Source organism: Purpureocillium takamizusanense, chromosome 11 (genome assembly GCF_022605165.1).
Source record: "Purpureocillium takamizusanense chromosome 11, complete sequence".
In the NCBI taxonomy this organism is placed as follows: Eukaryota; Fungi; Ascomycota; class Sordariomycetes; order Hypocreales; family Ophiocordycipitaceae; genus Purpureocillium; species Purpureocillium takamizusanense.
The window spans coordinates 675,969-697,971 of NC_063078.1; the positions used below are offsets into that span (position 1 = coordinate 675,969).

Sequence of the window (22,003 nt, forward strand, 5' to 3'; positions counted from 1 at the left end):
ACGTACTCGACTTGACGACTTTATGATAGCCGGCTCGCGAGGGCATGCATATGCACCTCATAGTCGAAACTACCGAAGCCTGGATGAGGACAGGATTGATGAGGCGAGATTTACAAGAGGGGCAAGAACAACAAAAAATAGTACACGCCCAGACCCAAATTGCAACCGGTAGAGTGTTCGGCGACGCCAACCCTCCTCTATCAAGCTGCCCGTGTAGGCACGTTGCATTTCTCCAAGCACACACACTCAACCCCAAAATGGCATCCACCTCTTCTTCGCCGCCATGGCCCGCTGCAGGTGAGCCCGCCGGAGCATCTCTTTGTTGCGCGAGTCCAACAGGCCCAGGGCGCCATCTTCGCGGTACGACATGCCCCGCGGCATCGACGGCCTCTCGCCGCTCATCATCTTGATGCGCTGCACCTTTCGCAGCTTGACGAGGCCGTACCAACAGACAATGAGAGAAAAGATGGACGATACACCCGTTACCGCGCTAAAACCCCAGTTGGTCTCCTCGATGAAGTTCTCCAGGTTCATGCCGTACAGGCCGGCGAGGAACGTGCCCATGGCCAGCCCAAGGGTTCCTACGCTAAATTTGAGGTCCAGAAGCATGAGGGCGTTGCGGTTGGCATCAAGAATGGCGCGTACGCTTGCATTCATGTTAGCCCATCGAGAAAAATGTAGGCTGCCAACACCAATTCGGGACTCACATTTCCTCCGTGTTGCGAATTCCCGACACCAGGTTGCCGGCCTCCTGGACGATTTCGTCTGTGAGCTTGTTGTACGACTCCAGTAGCATTTCAACTTCTGTGTGATCGTCCAAGCCTCTGTGAAGATCATGTTGCTTCTCGGTCAGGTACATCTCAGCCAAGTCATCGTCCGCCTCGAGGAGCTCCTCCAGGGCGTCCCGCACAAGCTTCGCCTTTTGCTCAAAGGTGCTCACGCGCTTGGATAAGATGAGAAGGATGCGCAGCTTTTCCCGGTCGATATCGTCTTCGAGTTCGCTAAGAATGTGCATGACTGGCTCCCGCACAGCTTCGAAGTCGGCTTCCATTTCGGACGTCACCGACGTCAGGACGGCCTCGAGGGCCCTAAACTCGTAGGGTAGGCCGTTGGATCCCTGCGACGGCTTTTGCTGCAACTTGCCCTGCAGGTCGTACATGAAGGCAGACTGTGGGTACGAGGTTTTCGATCCGTAGACGTCGAAGAGCAGCACCCGGTCATGCTTGATCAGGACCTTGAGATGTAGCAAGTTCAGGAGAATCGCCGAGGGTCGGATGAGGATGTGTGGCAGATTCGACGAATCAATCTTGCGCAAGTCTCGGGGCAGCAGGCCATACTATATCGAGCTGTTAGGAGATCTGCCCGGTGATGGATTGCTGCGGCAACGGTCCGTCTCACCTTTGCAATCAGCTCCGTCTTCTTGAATTCGCCATCGACCAAAATCACTTTGCCGTTCTCGTCCACTTCGGTGCACCGGAGTCTGGGTTCAAGCGCCGCCTTGGCCGCCATCATCCTCCGGCTGGTGAACATGGACGACCCATGCTCGAAGTCTTCGTGTGATGGGAGGTCGTCCGGCTTGAGGGGTTTCGCGCCCTTCCTCGCTGCGCTGCCCCAAAGCCTTTCTTGCCAGGTCGGCTCGCGCGCGACCTTGGGCACTTGCGGGTCGGCCGACTTTTTCGATGAAGTTGTGGTGCAGAAACCGAGCTGCGAGGGCGCCTGGGTTGTCGGGATTTTGTTCAGGGGCGAGAACCGCGCCGCGGCCAGAGGCGGCTTCCCGCAGGTGAGCGCCCGAGTCCTCGACTTGTGCCTGCTCGTGCCGCTGCTCGGCCGCACCTGTCCACAGACAGGCGCGCTACTCGCTACCGTGCCATAGGAGTGTCGCGACCTCTGGAAGGCCAGTTCGGCCTGTGATCGTAGGAACCGGAGCAAGCTGCGGGACGGGGCCGGCTGGCGCGCCGCTGGGTGCATCCCGATAATCGCGCAGCAATTGTCGTTTGCGCTCGCGCCCAGGTTTCACGGCTGAAGCAACCGACCCTAGGGAGATAAAACTGCTGCTCCCTCGGGCTCGCCAGGAGCTTGCGCGGTACGGGCGTGGGACGTCGAGTCTGACGGAGGTTGTTGCAGCGGAACAGAAAAAGTTCAAAGGCGTGGAAATTTGGGACGACATCATCGTGGCGCACGGGCCATCTTCGGCGATCATACAACTAGTAACGTAATTACTGGCGCCGCTCCCACCTTCAGGCACGAAACAATGTGCTATGCTGTGACGGACGACAGCGCATGCTGATAATTGAATCAAATATTTTAATGCACAGAAACTAGGTCCGTATCGTACTACCGATACTCTTTTTAAAGCGAATTTAGATGCAATCAGCGTCCACGAGTCGGCTCTCATACAAAGTACTCTGTATACTGTACAACAGGGCGAATCCAGGTCCCTTGGCACTCATCACTAGCTCTCGGCCCCTGGAAACTTCACGACAAAACTTCGCCCGGGCAACGTTCCCCGGTGCAAGGAATACTTAGCCCTTTGCCAACCTCTCTCCCAACCTCGCCTTGCCTTTCCGCTTCAACGGCCCTCGCAATGCGTTGACAAGTGCCTCGCGTGCCCATGCCAACAATACTGTTCATTCGACGTGCAGCTTAGCCGTCGGGGATGCTCATGACACGACGACACATTGACACGGGTGACGACAACAACAAAAAGGGTAGCTAGCCGCCTGCCATGCCTCCTACGCCCATCCACGTCAGAGGCAAGCGGAAAGCACTCTCCGACAAGGCGCCGAAAGGCTTGCCTGGCCCGCCGCCAAAGATGCGCAAGTCGCTTGGCATCGTCCTGGCCAGCCGTGCGACTCGTGCCGGCGCAACACTCGAGTCGCTCCCGTATGAGATTCTGGAAAGCATCCTGCTCTACAGCACCAATCTCTCGCTACCTCGCGCAAGTCCCATCGTTGGCATGAAGCTTTCGAGCCGTGCGACACTGCTGCGGCTTTTCATATGGGCTTTCCACGAGACATGGGAGCAGTCATTTGGCATACCTGCCAGGCAGCGCCTCTTTCACGTCGGTCAAATGGACGGAGAGAAGCGGCCGCCCTTTCAAGGCGATCATACGCTCCAGGTAATACACACACTCTCTGTCTTTCTCTCACCCATATTATTTCTGTAAATATAAAATTCACGCCAATGCTAAGTGATGCGCCGCAGAGTGCCCTGCTCGAGCAGCCGTGGGCCAAGATCGACTTCATCCTCCAAGCACAGCAAGCCTGGGCAGATCGCTATGCGCGTCATCGGTGGTATCAGCACAGCCTACCTCGGCAAGAAAGCTTCAATCCCATAGACCACGACCACGAAGGAGGCTTCGCCCACTTCAACGCCCGAGAGTGCTTCGAGGTCGATTACCAGCAAGCGCGGCAATGGCCCGCCTTCTTCGCCACGTCGCTGCAGTGGCGAGGCCAGGACGTCCATCCCTGGACACGGATGCCCATGGACCTTGTTTCGGGTCCGTGGGACGACGAGCAGCTGCGACGCCTCTTCTGGCTCAGCCGCGGCGGGCTCAAGATCGGCGACCAAGACCAACAGCGTATGCCCCCCTGGGAGGTCAAGCTGCAGTGTCTCGACAACGCCGCCTTGTCCGCGCCCGTCCCGAACAGCCTGGTCATCAACTGCCTGATGCAGGACTGGATCTTCACCGATTTGCCGGACGACGTCGTCAGGAAACAGCGCGTTAGTCTTGACAGGCGAATTGATTGGGGGGCAGACTCGCCAGAAAACAAGCAGACTTTGCGGCAGATTAGGATCGCGCTGGTCTCCTTGTCAGAGCATGAATACACGATGCCTCGTTGATCATCTTAAGGAGACGAGCGTGTCCCTTTTGAGACGAGGCATGAAAGCAGCCGGGCGTCACTTCCGAGTCGTTAAAAGATGCAGCAGTCGAATGGCGGCACCTGGCAGTCACAGCACCGGGAAAGGGAGCCCGATTTCTCAGCAGAGATCCCCGAGTTGCCTTCCAGTGGGCAGTGATGCCCTCGGAAACGCGGCTTGCCTGCCTGCCATCTGGACACTTGCTTCGGCATGTTTCTCAGGAAAGCGAACCCCCATCAAGAAGCATGCAGAGAGGGGGGCCGCCTGCGCCGAGCTGACAACAACAAATTGGAAATGCCCTACATCGCATTCAAGCGCGTGCGTTGTGCATCTTCGAGTGTCGTGCGGCGGCTCCGCTCCCTGTTCGTCAGCATCCATCGCCCCCGGCGCGAACCGTGATGCCGGCGTGACTAATAACTCGCGAACAAGCAAAAGCGACGGCTCACCACCACCACCACCACCACCACCTACGCAAGCATCCTCCGGCGAGTCTGGAACTGGAAAGCTGCGCCCACGTCCCACAGCCTCCCACCCGCTCGACTGACTACTGGACGCAGCGCAGGCGGAATATCCCCCTCCCCCTACCATATGTTGTATTGGTTGGCTGGACTCCGACGTCGTTTGGTGGCCGGAGAGAACGGACAAGAGGGCGAAGCCAGGCATAGCAGCCAGGCCAAGAAGAGAGACTACAGTGCCATAGCTCGTACACAACAAGTAAAAACACGAGGCGGCCTGATTTCCGGGCTCGCCGCATGTCATGCTGACCAGCCATGACTGTGTCGTTGCTTGCTTGAAGGGCGCCGGCTCACATGGACTCATGATGAGTTAGTGCCAAGGCATCGGGCTCCGACTCCGAGCCGCCCCCCATCGCAAGCACCACGCGCGCGCGCATCATGGCCAGCCAGCCCCTTGACTCTTGCTGCTGCTCCCTTGCGACTCTCGCGGGGGAAACTTCTCCCCTGTCAGGCATACCAGCATCGGTGCTGACGCCGCCCCCCGTGCGCCACGGGCCGTTGGATGATGCTTGCTTGCCCGCATGCTTTGCCTGAGTCCCCATCGTGAACTCGCCCAGCCGCCTCCCAGCGGGACGCGCACGCGCTGTGAAGCGCCTGCGACCCCTCCGGCGCGTCTCTTTCCTTTCTTGCAACGGGCACCATCCATCCATCCATCCTCGGCCTCCTACGCGCCAGGCCAACATCTCGGGCAACACCAAAACAGCCAGAAAAACCTCGCCCCCCCCCCCCCCCGTGCCTAGCATTTGCTTGCTTGCCATGCCCGTCAGCAGCAGCGGGGCCTGGATCTCCGACTCTCTGTTGCGGACAACTTCCTCCGTGGTACGAAGTATCAGTCGTAGTATGTATATAGTAACGTTATTAGTATGCAGTAGCAGTTGCAGCTGTAGTAGAGTACCAGCAGCAGTAGTAGTAGCGTTGGCCAGACCAGACCTCCCAGCGGGGCGGGTTCGTCGTTCGTTCCCGCGCACAGCACCGCACCGCCGCCGTGTCGCCACCTGCTGCTTCCCAATGCGGCAAGCTCGCGGACCTCACGCCACACCCACCACACACCAGGCCGAGCCGGCGTCCCTCGTTATCATCAGGCAGAATGACTCACACGGTCGGTTCGGTTCCAACACCACCATCAGCTCGCGCGCGACTCGCCCTCGCCTTCCCTTTCACGCGCCATCGCCCCTTTGTTCCAGGGTACAGGACAGTCCAGTACAGTAGTACAGTACATTAGGCAGTAGGAGAGCAGCTCATTCACAGTGGCGTGCGTGCCCCGGCATTTCCCGGAACACAAGTCGGTTCGGCCGGACAAATCCGCTTGCCTCCCTGCCTACCTGCCTGCCTGCCTGCCTGCCTGTTAACTTCTCACACCCAGCACCAGGTGAGCGCCTGTGCTGTCGGCCACACGTTGCTGTCAGCCATGGCGGCGCTCACTGCTTGCTTCAACGTATCAACTTTGGTCGTGTCCGGGGGGTTGCAGGGCCAGGCAGGGTCAGGACAGCATGCATGCATGTCACTCAACATCCCGTCGTCGCAAGTGCGTATGAAAAGGTACTGTGACACGCACAGTCGGTATAGTGTCGCAATCAGCAACTGGTCCTCAGCATGTAACTCTTCAATTCTTTTGTGGTCTGGGGGGCCTTCTCAAAGCCAGGCATCCACAGGCCCGTTGTGCCGAGGGCATCAATGAGGCCGGTGACCTCGCTCCGTCATTAGTGCCAACCATCTCAAGACTTTTCCAAGCTAGCTATTAGATTTCGCCATAGCGTCATTGCTCTCCACGGTCCAGACCAGCTCTTTGTAAGTTCAGTCTCACTCTGAATAGCGCAAAGAGTTTAGCACAAGGGTTCGGGGAGGTCGAGCAGGTGGCGTTGCAGCCGTCCAGACGGGCAAGTGAGTCGTCAAGTTTCATGTTGATTATTGCCTTCCTGGCTGTGCTTGTCCGTGAGGCTAAGCTGGAGGCTATTTGACCGAGTTGCCGAAGGTTGCACAATGTGGTTTTGGCCTGCGACTGTGCTTCCATCGTAATCGGGGTGCCTTGGCCACTTCCACCTTCGTAACATCCAAGAAACATGAGTCTTCTAGTCGTACAGTCCCATTCCTCCGCTCTTCATAGTCACCGTCCAGCCAACTGCTCATCCCCGGACGACCATTTTTAGCGGCTCATCCACGTCCCCGAGCCTGGATGATGCATGCTAGATTAACGCGCTTTTCAACCCGTAACCTTTGGACGCCATCTGCACGTTCTATGAACCCAGAGATGGAACGAACCTCGACCAAGGTATAGTGGTATAAAAAAAGCACCCATGGCAAAGACTCCACTCCTTCCCAACGCTTCCCTATCGATGCGATGTAACGATGTAGAAGCGCAAAAAGATAAAAGACAAATGGCGGTTATCAAAACGAGTCTGGATGTTACTGTCGCAGACAAATATATGTGGCTGGTGTTGGCGTCCAGTGTAGTAGCTGCGCATGTTGTTGCGAAACGGATTGCAAACATGCTAGTTGAGAATACCATCCCACATCCCGGGACCGCGGAGGCTGATGGCCGGGTGAATCTTGGCGGATGTGTAGCCGCTGGCGGCTTCTGCGGAGCAGCAGACTCTCTTTCCCGGTGCTCCAACAATCGGGCGACCAGGAAATTGAAGATATGAGTCCGAGACAACGCCACCTCGAGAGAGAACAAGGCTGTCGGGCCAGCCAGCCTGAGATGCCTCATAGTTTCCAGAGAGAATCTCGCGCACATTGTCCTGCAAGGTGTTGTCCATCGACGACGTCCTGCTACGCTTGCACCCAGTCTTGGCGATGGGCGTAGCATTAGCCGAGGCTTGTCTGTGAAGGTCCTGCAAAGCACGAGCCGCATCCGAGGCTGGGTCTCGTGCCGTCTCGTCGAGATCCATCTCACGCCTTGCCAGTGGGGTTTCCAAGGTGAGGTCACCGAGTTTATGGACCGGGCCGGTATAAGACTCGGGTGACGACGATGGGCAAGGCTCGTCGTAGTCTTCGGGAACTGAGGGTACCGTCGGTCTAACGCACACCTTGTCATTCCACAGCTTCGTCGCCCGGAATCGCGACGGCGCACTACCCCTGCCAGAGCTGGTGTAGGTGGTCGCGCTAACGAGAGACGATGCAGAGGAGATGGACGAGGACCGCGAAGAACGCGACGTATCAGAAATCATAGACTCCGGAGAAGACGCTGTCGAGACAGAATTGGCGAGAGAGGAGCGGCGCACGGGGCAGTAGCCCTGGGGTGACGAAGTGCTTGAGCAGGGGAATCGTTCCAGGGCCTGGGCCGTGTTGATGCAGTTTGCTTGCGCCATGGCCAAGCCCATTGCACCACACTTTCCCATGATCTGCGAAGCAGCACTCACTGCAGGAGTGCAAAATCCGCTGGTCTGGGGAGTGAGGCGCGGGGTGGGCAGGAGGCCCAGGGACGGAGCAAGACGACCCGGCGTGTAGGCGGACGTGGGCGCAGGCTCCATGAAAGCCGGTGTGCCGCAAGACGTGGACGTCTGCAAGGGCTTGGAAGTGTCAAGTCCAGGGCGGCCGTCCTGAGTGCGGTTGAGAATGCTGCGCGGGGACAAGACGGAAAGGTCGCTGGTCTTGGAGCTGACCTGAGGGATGAGACCCTCAATGTTGGTCAGCTCCGGGTCCAGCTTCAGAATGATCTGCTTCCAGTCCGCTGTCTGCTGCGCAATGACCTGCGAGATGCCGCCGGGCGACGGCGGCGACGGCGGCGGCGTGTACTTGAGAACCATCTCCGTCCAGCGCTGGAAGACATCGTCTGCGATATGTAGTTTCCAGTTAACAGCGAGGAGGAAAGCAACCTCGTTCTGGTTGATCTCCTGGGTGTTGAGGCCCGAGATCTTGCTCCAGGCACGGGCAGAATAGTTGCGATCCTGGAGATATTTGGACGCCAGGATGAGAGCAGCCAGGAACATGCGCCGGCCGCACTGCAGAGCGCGGTCGGAGTAGCGGTCCTCTGGCTGCTCCGTAGTGAAGTTGTGCTTGGGCACATGAGGCTTGATGAGGATGAGATAGTACAGAGCCACTTGGAGCGTGGAGTAGCTGGTGCGCGAACGCCGAAGCGTCTCCTGGATGAAGGTGCGCAGCGGCAGGACAGCTTTGCTGCTCTGCTCATTGCGGCACATCACCGAGGAAAGCGGCCAGATGGCCTCCACAATCTGGGTGGACGAGTCTGTACAGGGCTGTCTAAGCATTGGATCAGAGGGTCCGGAAACAAATACTGCGACCTACCAACAAGGTTGTCGACAAAGTTGATCTTGCGATCGGACTGCCGAACAAGCGCGGGGGGCGCAGCCGACCGGGCGTGCGACCCAGCCGTCGTGCGCCGGGGGTTTTGGCGCAGCTCCGCCGGGACGGAGGTGTCAGCCTCGCGCTGCAAAAGCGAGCGGCGAAAGCTAGCGGCCTTCTCGGAGGCGGTGACGGTGGCCCGCTTCGAGAGACAGTAGCTGTCGCAAGAATCGGAATCGGACGTGTTTGTGGAGATGGAGGTGTCGTCGGAGGATTGCGACGCAGTGTCGGACCACACCGAAGCAGTTGAAGTGGACGCCGAGGCGCTTATAACGGAGTTGTAGGGTGCATATCGGATGGAGCTAGCGACGGAGGCGGGTGAGCCATACGCGTCGCACTTCATCTTGGTAAGATGTGTATATGGTAGAAGGCTGGTCTGACAGGCGAGTCAAGCCAGTACCGAGGATTTCCAGTCGCCGTCGAGGGCTAAGTCAAGCGGTAAGAGCGTGTGTTACCGTTGAGCGAATCGAGAGAACCGTGTCGAGTAGCTAACTTCGCGCAAACAGCATATGCTTGCTGCGTGCGGGAAGCGTGTCCGGGGGCGTGTGGCGGCGGGTGTTCTAGACGTGGATGTCGACAACCGACTTTACACGGACGATCAAACCGGAGGACAGAGCTGAGACGACGGCGACTGGAGTGGTAATAGTGTAACTTGCACGAGGCATTGCGACAAATGCTTCAAGATGCAAGTTGAGGTTGGTGTGACGGTAGTCTTAACACACTACCATCAAGCGAGGTGGTTCGGAGGGGAGAGGGGGGTTCTTCGGACGGTGGTTTGGCGTGTGGCTGATCGACAGTTCACGTCCGGGACGTTGAAGGCTGTCGTGCAGGGTCGGGTCTCGAAGATATGCAGGTACAGAGCGGTGCGGCGGCTAGGGCGAGCGTATATATTCGGAGTCGGCGGTGATGTGACTCCCCTAACGTGGCCTGAGAGGCGAGGCGCCGGTATGAGTGCGAGGGTGGTGACAGCCTTGGGGGGAGGCGATGAGTGGGTCCCTGGGGGCTGATAGGCTGGTGTGACTCGGCGCGGTGGCGACCCGAGTGTTGCCGCGTGGACCAGTGGCTGCCCGGCTGGCGATTTCGGAGGCAGCGAGGCAGTGATGACTGGGGAGCAGCCTAAAATGACAGAGAGCGGCCGAGGACGTGGCGAACAGGTGTGTGCCTGCGTCCGTGTGATTGATGACGATGCTCAACAGAGAGGAAAAAACAGCACGCAGGGTATTAAGAAGGGCAGCAAAAGGGATAATAGGGAGTGCGGGTAGTGAGTAACACTGGTGACCGCAAGCAAAATGGAGGCAGGCAGCTAGCTGGCTCACGTCGACGTGCGAGTGACTGTGCCGGCGGCGACTGCTTCTGCTGGTTGCTGGTGTTGGACAGTGGTGCTCAACGTCGTTCGCTTTCGCTCAGGTCCGCAAGGTGCAAGTGAATGCCGCTGCGAGTGTGAGGAGGAGGCGAGGGACCGGATCGGTGAGGATCGATCGGAACAGGAAAATGAGAAAAACCCAAAGAGTAGACTTGCGCCGTGGAGTGGAGAGAAACCAGAGCAGACTTCGAGAGTCGCTGGCGACGATTACAGGGCGGTACCGAACTTCATCGTGGCGACGCTGGAGTTCGATGGGGGAAGGAAAACAGGAAGCCTGTTGCGAGGGTCTGTGGTTTTGAATGGGCGGGCGTCTCCCGCGCGCGCATTCTCTCGTTCGTTCGCTGCTCGGTGGCCGTCGCTGCGCTGGCTGGCTGGCTGGCTGGCTGCTGGCGGGCGGGTGTGGGCTGGGGGGGGGGGGGGGGTCCAAACCAAAGGGGAGAGGGGAGAGGGCCCAGGCATGGCATGGGGGGGGAACCCGGACGCTTTCGAGCGTGTGAGTGTGTGTGTGCCAGTGTGTGGGTGGTGGGAGGCGGCCTGAGGAGGCATCTTGGTGCAGCGGCATTGCCAGCAACGCCAGGCAGGCAGGCGGCATTCAATCCGGCGACTCACGTACCGTGTCGTGTACAGCGAGCGCGGGGCTAGCACCGAACAGGTACTCGCTGCCCAGCCCGCCCGATACCTGGGGTGGGCGCTCAGCCCCTGCGCACGACCTGTCTGTCTGGCTGTGTCCAGATTTTGCCGGCGCTCCATTGGCCACATGGCCACGAGCCATCTCCTCCCCCCCGGCCCCTCCCCCCCTGATGATGCCAGTAAGTTCATCATGGCCCTGCACCTGCGCTGCGCTGCGCTGCACTGCGTTTGCCAGCACCACCCATTGCGCAGGCCGCGCTGTTCGGCGGCCGCCCCACCCCTGTCGCCCCTGATTTCCATTACGGGAATGGTGCGCTGTGCTGCCCTGCCCTCTGCCACTCAGCGCGTTGCCTCCTGGTCCGGCGCAGCCAGTTGCAGCGCGCCAGCCCAGAACGGTGGCGGAGACACCCAGCCGTGAGGAAGAGTCATCGCCATGGAACGCATCGGGAACGCCTGGGCGGCGTGCGCGCGCGCTTGCGGGCTGGGCGTCATTCGCCTGTCTGTCTGTCTGTCGGCCTTCAGTCTTGACGCCTCGTCCGCGCCTTGGCCCGAGGCAAGGGGCGCAGAAGCCCAGGCCTGTCCAGAAAAAGCGATGAGGCGAGGCAAGAAAGGAGCAGAGGAAAGTAACGTCATGGCGAGAAGGCAACCAAAACTTGCACCGTCGCAGCGACTCCAGAAAATGATAGAGAGAGAGGCCTGCCTGGTCTGCCCAGAGACACAAGTGCATCAAAGGCTGAGTGAGAGGGGCGCGGGTTTGGCGTCAGACCCCCGGCTCCAGCGGCATGTTCGGCGTGTGTCGCATCCTGTCACGTCAACGTCGCCATCACCAGCGTGCACAGCGCTGCACAGCACACACAGTACGTGTGTATGTACTTGGTAATAATGTAATGCGCCCATCACGTTGCAGAAGTGGCCAGTCAGCGCCCTACGATCAGTCAGCGGACGACGAATCGTGCGTGGGCGGCTTGCCAGTCGTGCCACAGCTCCCGCGAGCCCGACCGACTGGCCGTGGTTGTGTCAGCATGTTGAATCTCTCCGCCCTCTCTCTCTTTCTCTCAGCTGGTCGACGGAACGGACGATCTGGCTGGCTGGCTGGCTGGCTGGGCCGGCCACGGGTGCAAGGTCTCACCACCACCCGGTGGGCTCTACGAACAACCAGGCAGAACCCAGACTCGAAACTGGCCACTACTCCCGTGGACCGGACCGGACCTCAGAGTGCACAGTCCATGCCAAACGGCAGGTGCATCAACGGTACGACATCGCCTGCTACTTGCTATGTACTACTCCTCCGCTTGCGTGTGTGTGTGTGTGCGCACCCAGCCCAGCCCAGAGCCGTTTTCCATGAATAGCAGCAGCAGCAGCAGCAGCACTTGGGGGTAGGTGAACCGTACTGCACTGTGCAGTGCAATGCAGTGCAGTGCAATGTCTGCTTTGCCACCATGGATGCATGGATGAATGTCACTGCCACGACGCGCGCGGCAAATGGCGGCGCGCTCGCTGCCTCACCTTACACTGCCATCCGCTGTCGGTCTTGGGCACCAGCCCCCCCCCCGCCGCTCCGGACTGGCCGCATTGCAAATGGCCCTCTGGGGAGCGGCCGCGCGCGAGTTGTTTGATGATTCCGGACACACAGGCCAGCAATGACCTCACACGTCTCCTCCTCCCTCCGCCTGCCCCTCTCCGCTGGGTGAGGGGCCCGGTTGGCGGAACTCTCCAGACCCGCCCGAAAACGAATTCCAGCCCATGCCTTTTGGCCTGGCTGGCTGGCCTGGCCTGGCCTGGCCTGGCCTGGCAGGTTGGTGGACGCTGCTGTGCCATGGAGCACAGCTCACCGTTTCGTTCGCCCAGGCCTCCTCGTTGGAGCGAGAGGGGTCGTCAGGCAGGACGACGAGTGTCAAGAAACCAGGCGCAACATCAAACTGGAACGTATTTTCGTGCGGGCAGAAGATTTTTTTTTTCTTCTATTTTTTCGTTGTCACCCGACGCCGCCGACGGTAACAGCGAGCTGCACAGCCTAACTGGTGACCGTGCTCTCGTGTTCAGCTTGGAATGGCATGGATGGCTCGCCACTAACAAATTTGGCTTTTTTTTTCTTCTCCCCTCACAAGAGAAGTGCGGGCGGGCGAGAACGTTTCGTCCACGGCGTCGTCGAGGGTGGGAACGGCCGGATGGCCAAGGAGGAGGATGGAGGGTTTGGTGCGTCGGCAGCCTACCGATGGGTGGATGGGTGGAGGAGGAGGATGTCTGTCATGCCTCCGATGACTATTCCAGCAGTCTCCCGACCCGACTCGACTCATGTCGTGGGCACGGCAGCCCAGCCCAGGCAGAGAGCCCAGGCAACTCATCACTCCGTCCACCACGCGGTGGAAGGTAACCATCAGCCTGGCCCTCTCTTTTGTCGTGCTCCGTCGCAGCCGCTCGGCTACCTCGATGCACACCCGGCCAACGGATTCATGCCACCCACTCAACGGTGGCACAGCAGCGGCCTGCGGCCCTTTCCCTTTTCCCCTTCCCATCTTTCCTTGAAGGCGCGCTTTCGCGGGCATCACTGCTCGCTTCTCGCTGCGAAGCAGTTGTGTCGCGGAATACAAATCAGATACTACTACCAAGTACGCTTCTGGAGGAGAAGCATCACTGGGCGGCGCTCGGTACCAGCGTAGTCGAACTCGCCCCCGAAATTGCACGGCGCTTCTAACTGACCGGGGTTCCCACATTTCACCACGGCGAATGCACAATCTGCACAAATAAGACGGCGTGCAGGCAGTCTGTCAGAGTCAGGCAGCCTGACGAGGAGGGCCCACTAAAGTAAGTAATGAGCAACACCGATCTCCTCCTGTCTTTCAATCTTGATGCCTCAGGTGAATGGAAGGAAGACGGAAGGCGGCGTTGGCGCAACAGCCTTGTCCAAAACTGCGCTTGGCGGTTCTTGTGGTCCGCCGTGCTGGGTCCAAGTGGCCACAACCACAGGCAAGCCAATCCACGATGCCGGTCCGTGTGTGAATGCAGTGTTGATGCCACCACTGCTGAAGCCGGCATCACACTTTCTGCTCCAGTATAGGTACTGAGTTGTCGGCGCTGCACCACAAGGCCGCCAGAATTCCAACGGGGAGCGGTCCAAGCTCGCCAAGATGGATGCTGCTGGCAGACACCGTATATCCAACCAAAATTTATCCGCCTCGTTCCCGACGTGAACTCGCGAAGAAGAATTCAAGGGTTGTTGGTACAAAGTACAGCGATACTTGTTGCTACGCCGCAGAGCGAGCGATTCCTCCGCCGCCCCTCCCCTGTGCCGTGGCAGTCGCCGAAACAGGCCACCAGCGCAGAATACCCAACTACGGTAACATCAGCACCACCTGCAGACAGGCGATCAGTCAGGCAGGCAGGACCGCCAAGAACAGAGTATGGCTGCTGCCCCTTTCATCTGGCCCCGTCATATAATCACCGTGCAAAACGGCAGTGTGAAAAGTGTGCACCTTTTCGATTCTGCGACCTCTCCCGTCAGAGAAAGGCGCAGCGCATCCCGTTATTTGGGCAGTGTCGCATCATCCCCCCTCGCTTTCCGCATCCGCGGGGCCAATGGCCGCCCCCTCGAGGCCACACACTCTCGTATGTGCGTCGCCAATAGAAGCTGCCAAGATGGCAGAATTTCCAAGCCCAAAGCCCCGGGCTCTCTCTCAACCGTCATCCACATCATGCACATGCAGAGAGGCAGAGAGGGCAGACTGGCGCTGCCGTTCGTGGTGGCAACGCCTCCCTGGCTGGATGGGAGCCAACTCCGTAGGGAAGGGGGAATATGGAACAAGCCGCCTCGCGGGTACAGTTCAGTATCAACACCCACGTACCATGTCATGTATTGTACATCATGGCCCGGCTGCCTCGCCCCCCCGTCACGCGGGCTGGCTGGCTGGCTGGCTGTCGCTCTGACCGAAACATCAGCTGTGTAGCACTTGAGGGATCCTCTCCATCCTGCCTCATGCAGCATCGCAAGGCCTCTCGCCCCGTTAAAGCCCCTCCCCAGAACCCGAGATGTTTGCATACAGCCTCGGTCGCCTTGCGGCGGGGAGGAGGAAGGATCAGGCCAGCCAGCCTCGGGCTCAATGCTTACGGTTGGGAGCTCGGGCTTACACGTCTCGTTTGGGCGCCTTCAGAAACGATGGCGATGCCTTGCACGGTGAATGCTGCCTCCACCAGATCATCATAGGCCGAACGAGCATGAACAAACGACTCTCGGTCGAGGCTCCGCGTGGGCCGCAAGTGTGTTGTGCGTTTTTCTCGTGCCCAACCCGTGACTTGCAAACGCCTGACCTGTCCGTCTGTGATGACTCAAATCGCAGCCCCAACCTACGCCAACTATCATCATTTCGACTCGCCTTGAGTAGGCAAGAGGCCGCCGCCGCGTTCGGAGGTGTCCTCTCTTGAAACGACGTAGTCAATGCAGGATCGCCCAAGGCAGATGCACTACTATATTGGACTTGCCGCACGGGAAAAGTGCAGACGCAGAGTCTTGGTGAAGCCCAGATGATGATGATGATGATGATGCCCGGTCAGCTGACTCACTCTTCGCGACAGGGGCCGATCGAGCCTTGGGCCCTCCTCGCTTTGAGTTCTCTCCACCACAGGGGCGCGACGCCCAAACCGCATCACCTGATGACGTGCTGGCCCCGTCCATAATCCGACTTGCCTTGGCTCTCGTCTTGTCCACTCCATCGCGTTGGCGGCGGTGCCAATCAATATCCGGGCCAAGGCTGACAGGTTGCGCCGATTTCGCAACCTGCCTGCGCCCATGGCACGAGGCAAGAAGCGCCAGCGTCTAAGTCTGATTCACAGGCATGTGCATCTTCACGACTCCTTCGAAGCCCTCCCTCCTAGGCACCCACGACGCGAGAGTTGGCATCGGGTGCAGGTGGGCATGTGTCGTACCGGACACGAGAGGCGTGCTTGAATGTAAGGTTGAACGAAGCCTCCGCCATCGCCTTACCCTGCATCCATGTCCTCCGACACCGAAATTCACCATCTCTTGTTGCGCAAATATCCTCCATATTGACCACTCACCTCGGCTGAACATTACACCAAAAGCCCTTTATTGATACAACCAAGCCAAATGTCCCCAACCATTCCAAGGAGAGGAGCGAACGTGCCCTCTTTCCGTAGCAGTCGGTCAGCCAGCCCATGTACACGGAGCGCCGCCCAGTTCAACAGTGCTACCGATGATGCCTAAATAAAAAGTAGCCCAAGCTACATCAACATGGTGAGGTATCTCATCTTGTAGCGACCACTCGTGATCACCGGCCCCGTTAGACGAGCTGGAGCAACGAGAGGGTGCTTCTTGTAGTTGCGCAAGTGGCGCCATTCGACTAAAGAGAGGCGGCAACGTATACTGTACAAGCCCACTGATGTGCACTGCACAAACCATGAATTTGCCTGTCCAACTCGGAAACCAGGCCATTCCGTTTGACTATTTGCGCATATCCGTAATGAGAGAGAGGGCCCAGTTTGAAAATGAGATCAAATGGATCAGCTAATACGAAGCTTCGGCTGTCGCAACGTCACTGTATCCTGTACTCTTTCAGTTGAAAGAGAGTCCGTCCTGTGTAGCGTGAAGTCGCTTCATCACCACGTATAAGGAACCGCCTTGCGCAACTTCACAAGAGGACTCGGTAGTCGAACAAGGTGCCCAAGTGACGCACTGGAGCTTTCGCAAGCAGCCCATTGTAATACCTGTCCTTCTGAATAGACAAATGAATACTGGCAGCAATAGTAGTAGCGTCGACGTCGTCCAAAGTAGCCCGCCTGCCAAAAGAGCCCTCGATTCGAAACACATTTGCCAAGTTTCCTCTCAATGGAGGGCCATCATGTCCAACATGGACCCAAGCGAGCTCCGATTCTTCGTTTACGGAAAGCTGGCAGCCGATGCAAGTCGCCCTCCCGCTGTACTCGCAGACCAGGCAATACGTAACCGCGACAACATGTTCGACGAAGCGTCCGAGGGTGCCATCTACACCGAACTCGTCAACAACCTCGCCACCATCCAAAAGCGTCTCCAAGCCCTCAACGTCAACGACAGGATCTCCGCGCTGGAGCCCGCCGTGTCGGAGATGCTCGCGCGCATGATATACGGTTCAAACAGGGTAGCCAAGGTAGGGGGCGGCTGGGAGGCAACTCTCGACCTCTGCCGGCCCATATTCCGGTCCAAAAAGTCCGCTCTAGACGTGTACAGAGAAGAGCTCGAGTATGAGGCGCTTGCCGACCCTCGCCGGCAGCCGATCAGCACAATCGTCACGCCGCCAGAGATCCGCAAGGACCATGAGATCATCCAGCACGCCAAGGCGGCCAAGTACATGCTGACGGAGCTACATCTCCACGGCCATGGGCTGTCAGAAGAGATTCTGCTCAACACTCATCGAATCCTGACGCACAATATCGACTCTGCTGACGGCGTGCCGCCGACGAAATACGGGGGCATCTACTGCAAGAGCTCTTCAGCTTCACCGGACGCCTCACAGCAACACGAGCCTACCTCGATATCCCGTTCCGTGCAAGACATGATTCAGTCTCTAAACAGAGACCTCGCCACCGTCGAGAAAGGCCAATTGCTGAGCCCAATTGCATTCGCCGCCAAGTATTGCCAAATCTTCTGCGAAATCAGGCCATTCTACGAGGGCAATGGACGTATGGGAAGGCTCCTGCTCAACGCCATGCTTCTCAAGACCGTGGGCGCCGTGGCTTGCGTTGGCAGCGACGCCCAGAGCCAAAGCTTTCCAAGAAGCATCATTAAATCGACTTGTGACAGTCCAAATCCCGGACAGGTTGACCCTAGGAATGGCAATGCCATCTCGCTGGTACATGGTCTGGAGGCACTATCAAGCACGATTCTGAAGAGTCTTGTAGACACCACGGGACGTCTTGCCAAATCACTGCGCACACAAACCTCAAGCGGGTATAAGCCATTTTCAAACTGTTTGGCTGGTAAATAGATGGTACTTCAAAAACGCACGTTTTTCCTTCGCGCCCCGACCTAGCCGTATCTTCTATCAAAATCCTCCACACATGTGCCTCACGTAGCAGAGTAGATACACAAGACTGAGTGTCCGTCCTGTGTCAGGCTCGAGACCGCGACCTGCCTCTGAGGGCGCAGGATAATCCCCCGCTTCACGATAGTCTCACGTACGACGCTTCAGTGAAAGCGTTGCACCATTAAAGCCTGGATTGCTCCCTGGAGAGTGTTGTCGCAAAGTTCTTGTTCAAATTCTTCGTCTATACCTTAGACGATCGCCTGACCTTGATTTTAGTCTCAGTACACGAACCCGGGACCCTTGCATTGACAAACCCAAACCTGGTGCAGAAAAGACTCAATTTGACACGTCGACCACCTAATTTAAGACGCCATGTAGGTGCTGGCATCCACGCCCTCCTTGGGGAACTCACTAGCAGAAATTAGCATCCCGTCTCTCACAGGAAGAGTATGTGTACTTACGGCAAGGCAACCTCGAAACGCTTCTCAATCTCCTTCAAAACCTCCTGGTCCTGATCGGAGCTCACAAAGGAGATGGCGAGGCCCTTGGTACCGAAACGGCCAGCACGGCCGACACGGTGAAGATACGAGCTAGCATCCGCAGGCAAATCATAGTTGATGGCCAGGTTGATGCGCTCAATATCGATACCACGACCGAAGACATCAGTCGCGACGCAGATGCGCTTCTTGAACTCCTTGAACTCCTTGTAACGCTTGATACTGTTTTTATGTTGTTAGCAGGGTCAACCTGACAGAAGCCGATACAGGACTTACCGTTCATCCTGGCTCACGCCAGAGTGGACAGCGATCGAGGGAAAGTTGCACTCCCTGAGGAGCTTGTCGAGCTCGGTAGCACGAATCGTGCTCTTGACGAAAATAATGACCTGGTTGAACTGAAGATCATCAAGAAGCTCGTTGAGCTTTCGGTTCTTTTCCTTCTCCTCCAGCTTGACATAGTACTGCTGAAGGCCGTGAAGGGTGAGCTTGGTGTCTTCGTCGACATAATGCTCGGTCGGGTTCTGCATGAACTTGCGGCAGATGGGCTTGATCGCATCCGAGAGGGTGGCCGAGAACATCATAACCTGCTTCTGCGTCGGGGTGGCGCGGAAGACGTCCTGGACATCGGTGCGCATATCTGTCAAAACAGTTAGGAGGGTGTTAGGGAAACGGTGACAGGATGCCGAACTCACCGGGCTGGTCAAGCATTTTGTCGCATTCGTCAAGGACGAAGATGCGAACACTGCCGAGTCGGAGGGCCTTGTCGCGAACGAGGGCCTTGAGACGGCCCGGGGTGCCCACGATGATGTGGGGGCACGTATCCTTGTTCTTCAAGGTCTCCACATCTGTCTTGATCGGAGTGCCACCGTAGAACACGCCTGTCTTGATGTCGGGCATGTACTTGCTGAATCGGTTGTATTCGTCGCGAATCTGGTAGGCCAGCTCGCGCGTGTGGCACATGACCACAACAGAGACCTCGCCGTTGATAGGCTCAACTTGCTGAAGCGTGGCCAGAACGAAGACAGCCGTCTTTCCCAGACCCGACTTGGCCTGGCAGATGATGTCGCCACCGAGAAGTGCCTGCGGAATACAGGTTTGTTGGACTATCGATCGCTCGGATGTTAGATATTTGTTCCACAGTAGTAGGTGCAGTGAGGCAAGGGCCCCGTCCGTCCATCATCGCAGGCGAGCAACGACGGCCGAAAGGAGCTCGCGGTGGTCGACATCGTACATCGTCGGTGTTTCGTCGCCTGCCACTTCCACAAGCCCCGAAGAGCCGGGATCGCACCTCCGACGCACCCATGTGCGTGTCGCGACCCGCGCATCCTCAGGCGCCAGCGCGCCGATCGACGGGGAAACGCTCTATCCCGTAACGGCGAGACTTCCAGTAAAGGAGAGAGTAACACCCCTGTTATGTGGCCACGGCCATGTACCGCCGCCGTTCGGACAGAGCGCCCCGTCTGCGCTGATGGGCTGATATTCCGCTTCATTTCGGCCGAGCGTTGTTCGCTTGCGAGACGGACGGACGATTGTGGGGGAGGGAGTTTCAAGAGTTGGGGTGATTAGGATTCATTCAGAACTGACCCTCCGATGGATGCTCGAAGCCACAGTCGCCAATAGCGCGGAGAAGCTCGGGCTTCAAAAGGAAGTCGCGGAATCCAGTCGAATGGATGCCAACATAGCTGCCCTTCTTGTCGACATCGTTGCCGGCGGCGAGCTCAGTTTTCTTCCCGTTGGAGCCAGCGGCGGCGCCACCGGCAGGCGCCTCGTTGCCGCCGATTTCCTCGTCGGAATAGTCGATGAGATCTTCTTCGTGAGACATTTTGATCGTTGTTTGTTGCTGCTTGGTGCAAATGCGATGATTTAACGTTTGACTGGGGCGGACGCGCCGGGCGGTGCGCTTGAAAAGAGAAAACCTCGAACTACCGACGTGCAGGCGACGGGGAGAAGCGGGAGAGAATGAAAGGGATGAGATTTGTGCGACACAGGCGAGATCGGCGATGCCCAACTCTCAAAGGATTGTTGGGGTCGAGAGGTTGACAGAACGACGTTTGCAAGGCTGACGCTGTGTCGAGGGACCAGGTGCTGGCTGGCGCAGTTGCCGTTGGTCCGTGCACGCCACAGTGTCACGTGATGTTATTTTGCTCCACCGTGCCGAATTCGAAGCCTGGGCTGATGGCACTGTGCTGCCAGAGCCGCTCATGGAAAATCTGGTGTAAGTTCCAACTTCGGGGTGAGTCTTCTGCCAAACTCAAGGTGCAACGACGGGTCGCCCGATTTCCGCCATCGGCTTCTGCCATGGCGAAGCAGAAGCTCAATACCGGCGTCCAGAACAAGATAATCTACTCGAGAGCATCGTACCTGTATCAAGCCGCCGACTACCTCGCCAAGCGTGCCCGCGAGCTCCCGCCGGACGCTCATGATGCCAAAGGCAAATCAGCGCTTACCGGCGGACAAATCCAACAACAACAGAGGGCCATCGAGAACCTGTCGCGTCATGTCATCTGCGACATGAGGGCCGTGTCTCTAAAGGCCCAGATACGTCAAGGAACGTCTCTGAAGCACACAATCTGCAAGTTCTGCGATACTATACAGATCGAGGGCGACACATGCCACTCCGTCGTTGAGAACCAAAGCAAGGGTGGCCGAAAGCCATGGGCTGATGTGCTGGTGATCAAATGCAACACCTGTGGCAACGCGAAACGCTTCCCAGTCAGCGTCTCACGGCAACAACGGAGAACAATGCGCCAGACCAAGCCGCAGGAAGCCAAGGGCGAGGGAGAGGGAAACGTTGGTGGAACATGAACTGGAGTGGGGAATCTACGTGAATATCGGTCCATCAACGTCGGTTCCGCACGCACCGCAGGAAGCCGAGAGAGAGAGAGAAGAGGAACGTTGGTGGAACATGAACTGGAGTGAGGGATCTATGTGAACACCGATCCATGGACATCGGTTCCGCACCGCAGGGTCTTCGATGACCAAAGCAACCGGTCGGCTTTATCAGTTGGGAAATTTTCCAGCACGCCTGCCGCCTCAGATGTCGCAAGCACAGCAAAGCAACTACGCTGTTCGCGAGCGCCATCGATCGCCTTTTGGGGCCGCCCTGAGGTTGCCCTCTGAATCTGCGTCGCCGCTCATGTCGGCATATCCGCCATCCACGAGCGCCAAGAAGCAACGCGGAAGAACACGTTAAACCATGGGGCACACAATGTGCCGCCCAAGTATTGAAATGAAGAAGCTTCTATGCATGATCGTCGTCTCGTCGTAGCCGTTTCTTACGCAGTGCAGTGTGCCTCCCCTCACCCCCCTTGTCTCCGGTCTGCCTATCGCACGCCCTTGCAGCCTCCCTCCCTATCTCCCAGCCTCTCTTACACTCTCCTCGCCGAGTACTTTGCTCGCGGCCATGAACCTACGGACCCAAGGTCCTCAGTTAGCCACAGATGAAGCTGCAAACCCCCTAGCCATGTACGCCGCAAGGACGCCGTGGGATTGCAGGCGATCACAAGCCAAGCCGCAAAGGAGACACTCACAATCCACCATGCCAGCTCCCCAGCCCCCTCATCGCCTCCGCCTGCACGCTCGTCATCCGCAGCAGATTCTCCGTGTCCGACAGATTCGCCGACAGCTGCGCAAGCTGTGAATGGAGATGCGTCTGTTTTTTGCTCGCAAACAAAGGACGTTTTTGTCCTCGTCAGCACAACCATCTCCCAACTCAAACTCAACTTCAACTCAAGTACGTAGCGATTTAAAAACAAAATGAAAAGAAAGAACGAAAGAAAGAAGGACATTCTGTCTGGGTCGACTCTCACCAGTTGTCTGTTT

The 22,003-nt window shown here is 57.9% G+C and overlaps 6 protein-coding genes across 7 annotated transcripts; 3 read left to right on the plus strand and 3 right to left on the minus strand.

Annotated features, from left to right (window-relative positions):
• Positions 1 to 246: 246 nt before the first annotated feature.
• On the minus strand, positions 247 to 2,110 carry MRS2 (magnesium ion transporter; the record flags this gene model as incomplete). Its single annotated transcript, XM_047991832.1, has 3 exons — positions 1,399 to 2,110; positions 708 to 1,336; positions 247 to 646 (listed from the first exon to the last, which is right to left on the minus strand). Exons 1-3 carry the CDS (start codon positions 1,966 to 1,968, stop codon positions 247 to 249), a joined length of 1,599 nt encoding a protein of 532 aa, XP_047847845.1. The 5' UTR covers positions 1,969 to 2,110.
• Positions 2,111 to 2,423: 313 nt separating this feature from the next.
• Positions 2,424 to 4,576, plus strand: JDV02_010117 (uncharacterized protein). The gene is made up of 2 exons (XM_047991833.1): positions 2,424 to 3,118; positions 3,205 to 4,576. The coding sequence occupies exons 1-2, from the start codon at positions 2,726 to 2,728 to the stop codon at positions 3,841 to 3,843; spliced, it is 1,032 nt and encodes a 343-aa protein (XP_047847846.1). The 5' UTR covers positions 2,424 to 2,725; the 3' UTR covers positions 3,844 to 4,576.
• A 2,289-nt stretch (positions 4,577 to 6,865) lies between these two features.
• On the minus strand, positions 6,866 to 9,021 carry PCL5 (PHO85 cyclin-5; the record flags this gene model as incomplete). Its single annotated transcript, XM_047991834.1, has 2 exons — positions 6,866 to 8,562; positions 8,622 to 9,021. 2 exons carry the CDS (start codon positions 9,019 to 9,021, stop codon positions 6,866 to 6,868), a joined length of 2,097 nt encoding a protein of 698 aa, XP_047847847.1.
• Positions 9,022 to 16,523: 7,502 nt separating this feature from the next.
• JDV02_010119 (uncharacterized protein) lies at positions 16,524 to 17,645 on the plus strand (the record flags this gene model as incomplete). The annotated part of the gene is made up of 1 exon (XM_047991835.1): positions 16,524 to 17,645. One exon carries the CDS (start codon positions 16,524 to 16,526, stop codon positions 17,643 to 17,645), a length of 1,122 nt encoding a protein of 373 aa, XP_047847848.1.
• On the minus strand, positions 17,606 to 20,216 carry SUB2 (RNA helicase). 2 transcript variants are annotated; one of them, XM_047991836.1, is made up of 6 exons: positions 19,766 to 20,216; positions 18,874 to 19,284; positions 18,458 to 18,818; positions 18,146 to 18,403; positions 17,999 to 18,095; positions 17,606 to 17,944 (listed from the first exon to the last, which is right to left on the minus strand). In XM_047991836.1, the coding sequence occupies exons 1-5, from the start codon at positions 20,001 to 20,003 to the stop codon at positions 18,047 to 18,049; spliced, it is 1,317 nt and encodes a 438-aa protein (XP_047847849.1). In that variant the 5' UTR covers positions 20,004 to 20,216; the 3' UTR covers positions 17,606 to 17,944; positions 17,999 to 18,046. The 2 variants fall into 2 exon arrangements, with proteins under 2 accessions (XP_047847849.1, XP_047847850.1); XM_047991837.1 differs by having other exon boundaries at positions 17,606 to 18,403.
• A 168-nt stretch (positions 20,217 to 20,384) lies between these two features.
• JDV02_010121 (Ribonuclease P) lies at positions 20,385 to 21,431 on the plus strand. Its single transcript, XM_047991838.1, has one exon. It carries the CDS (start codon positions 20,480 to 20,482, stop codon positions 20,984 to 20,986), a length of 507 nt encoding a protein of 168 aa, XP_047847851.1. The 5' UTR covers positions 20,385 to 20,479; the 3' UTR covers positions 20,987 to 21,431.
• The last annotated feature ends 572 nt before the right edge of the window (positions 21,432 to 22,003 follow it).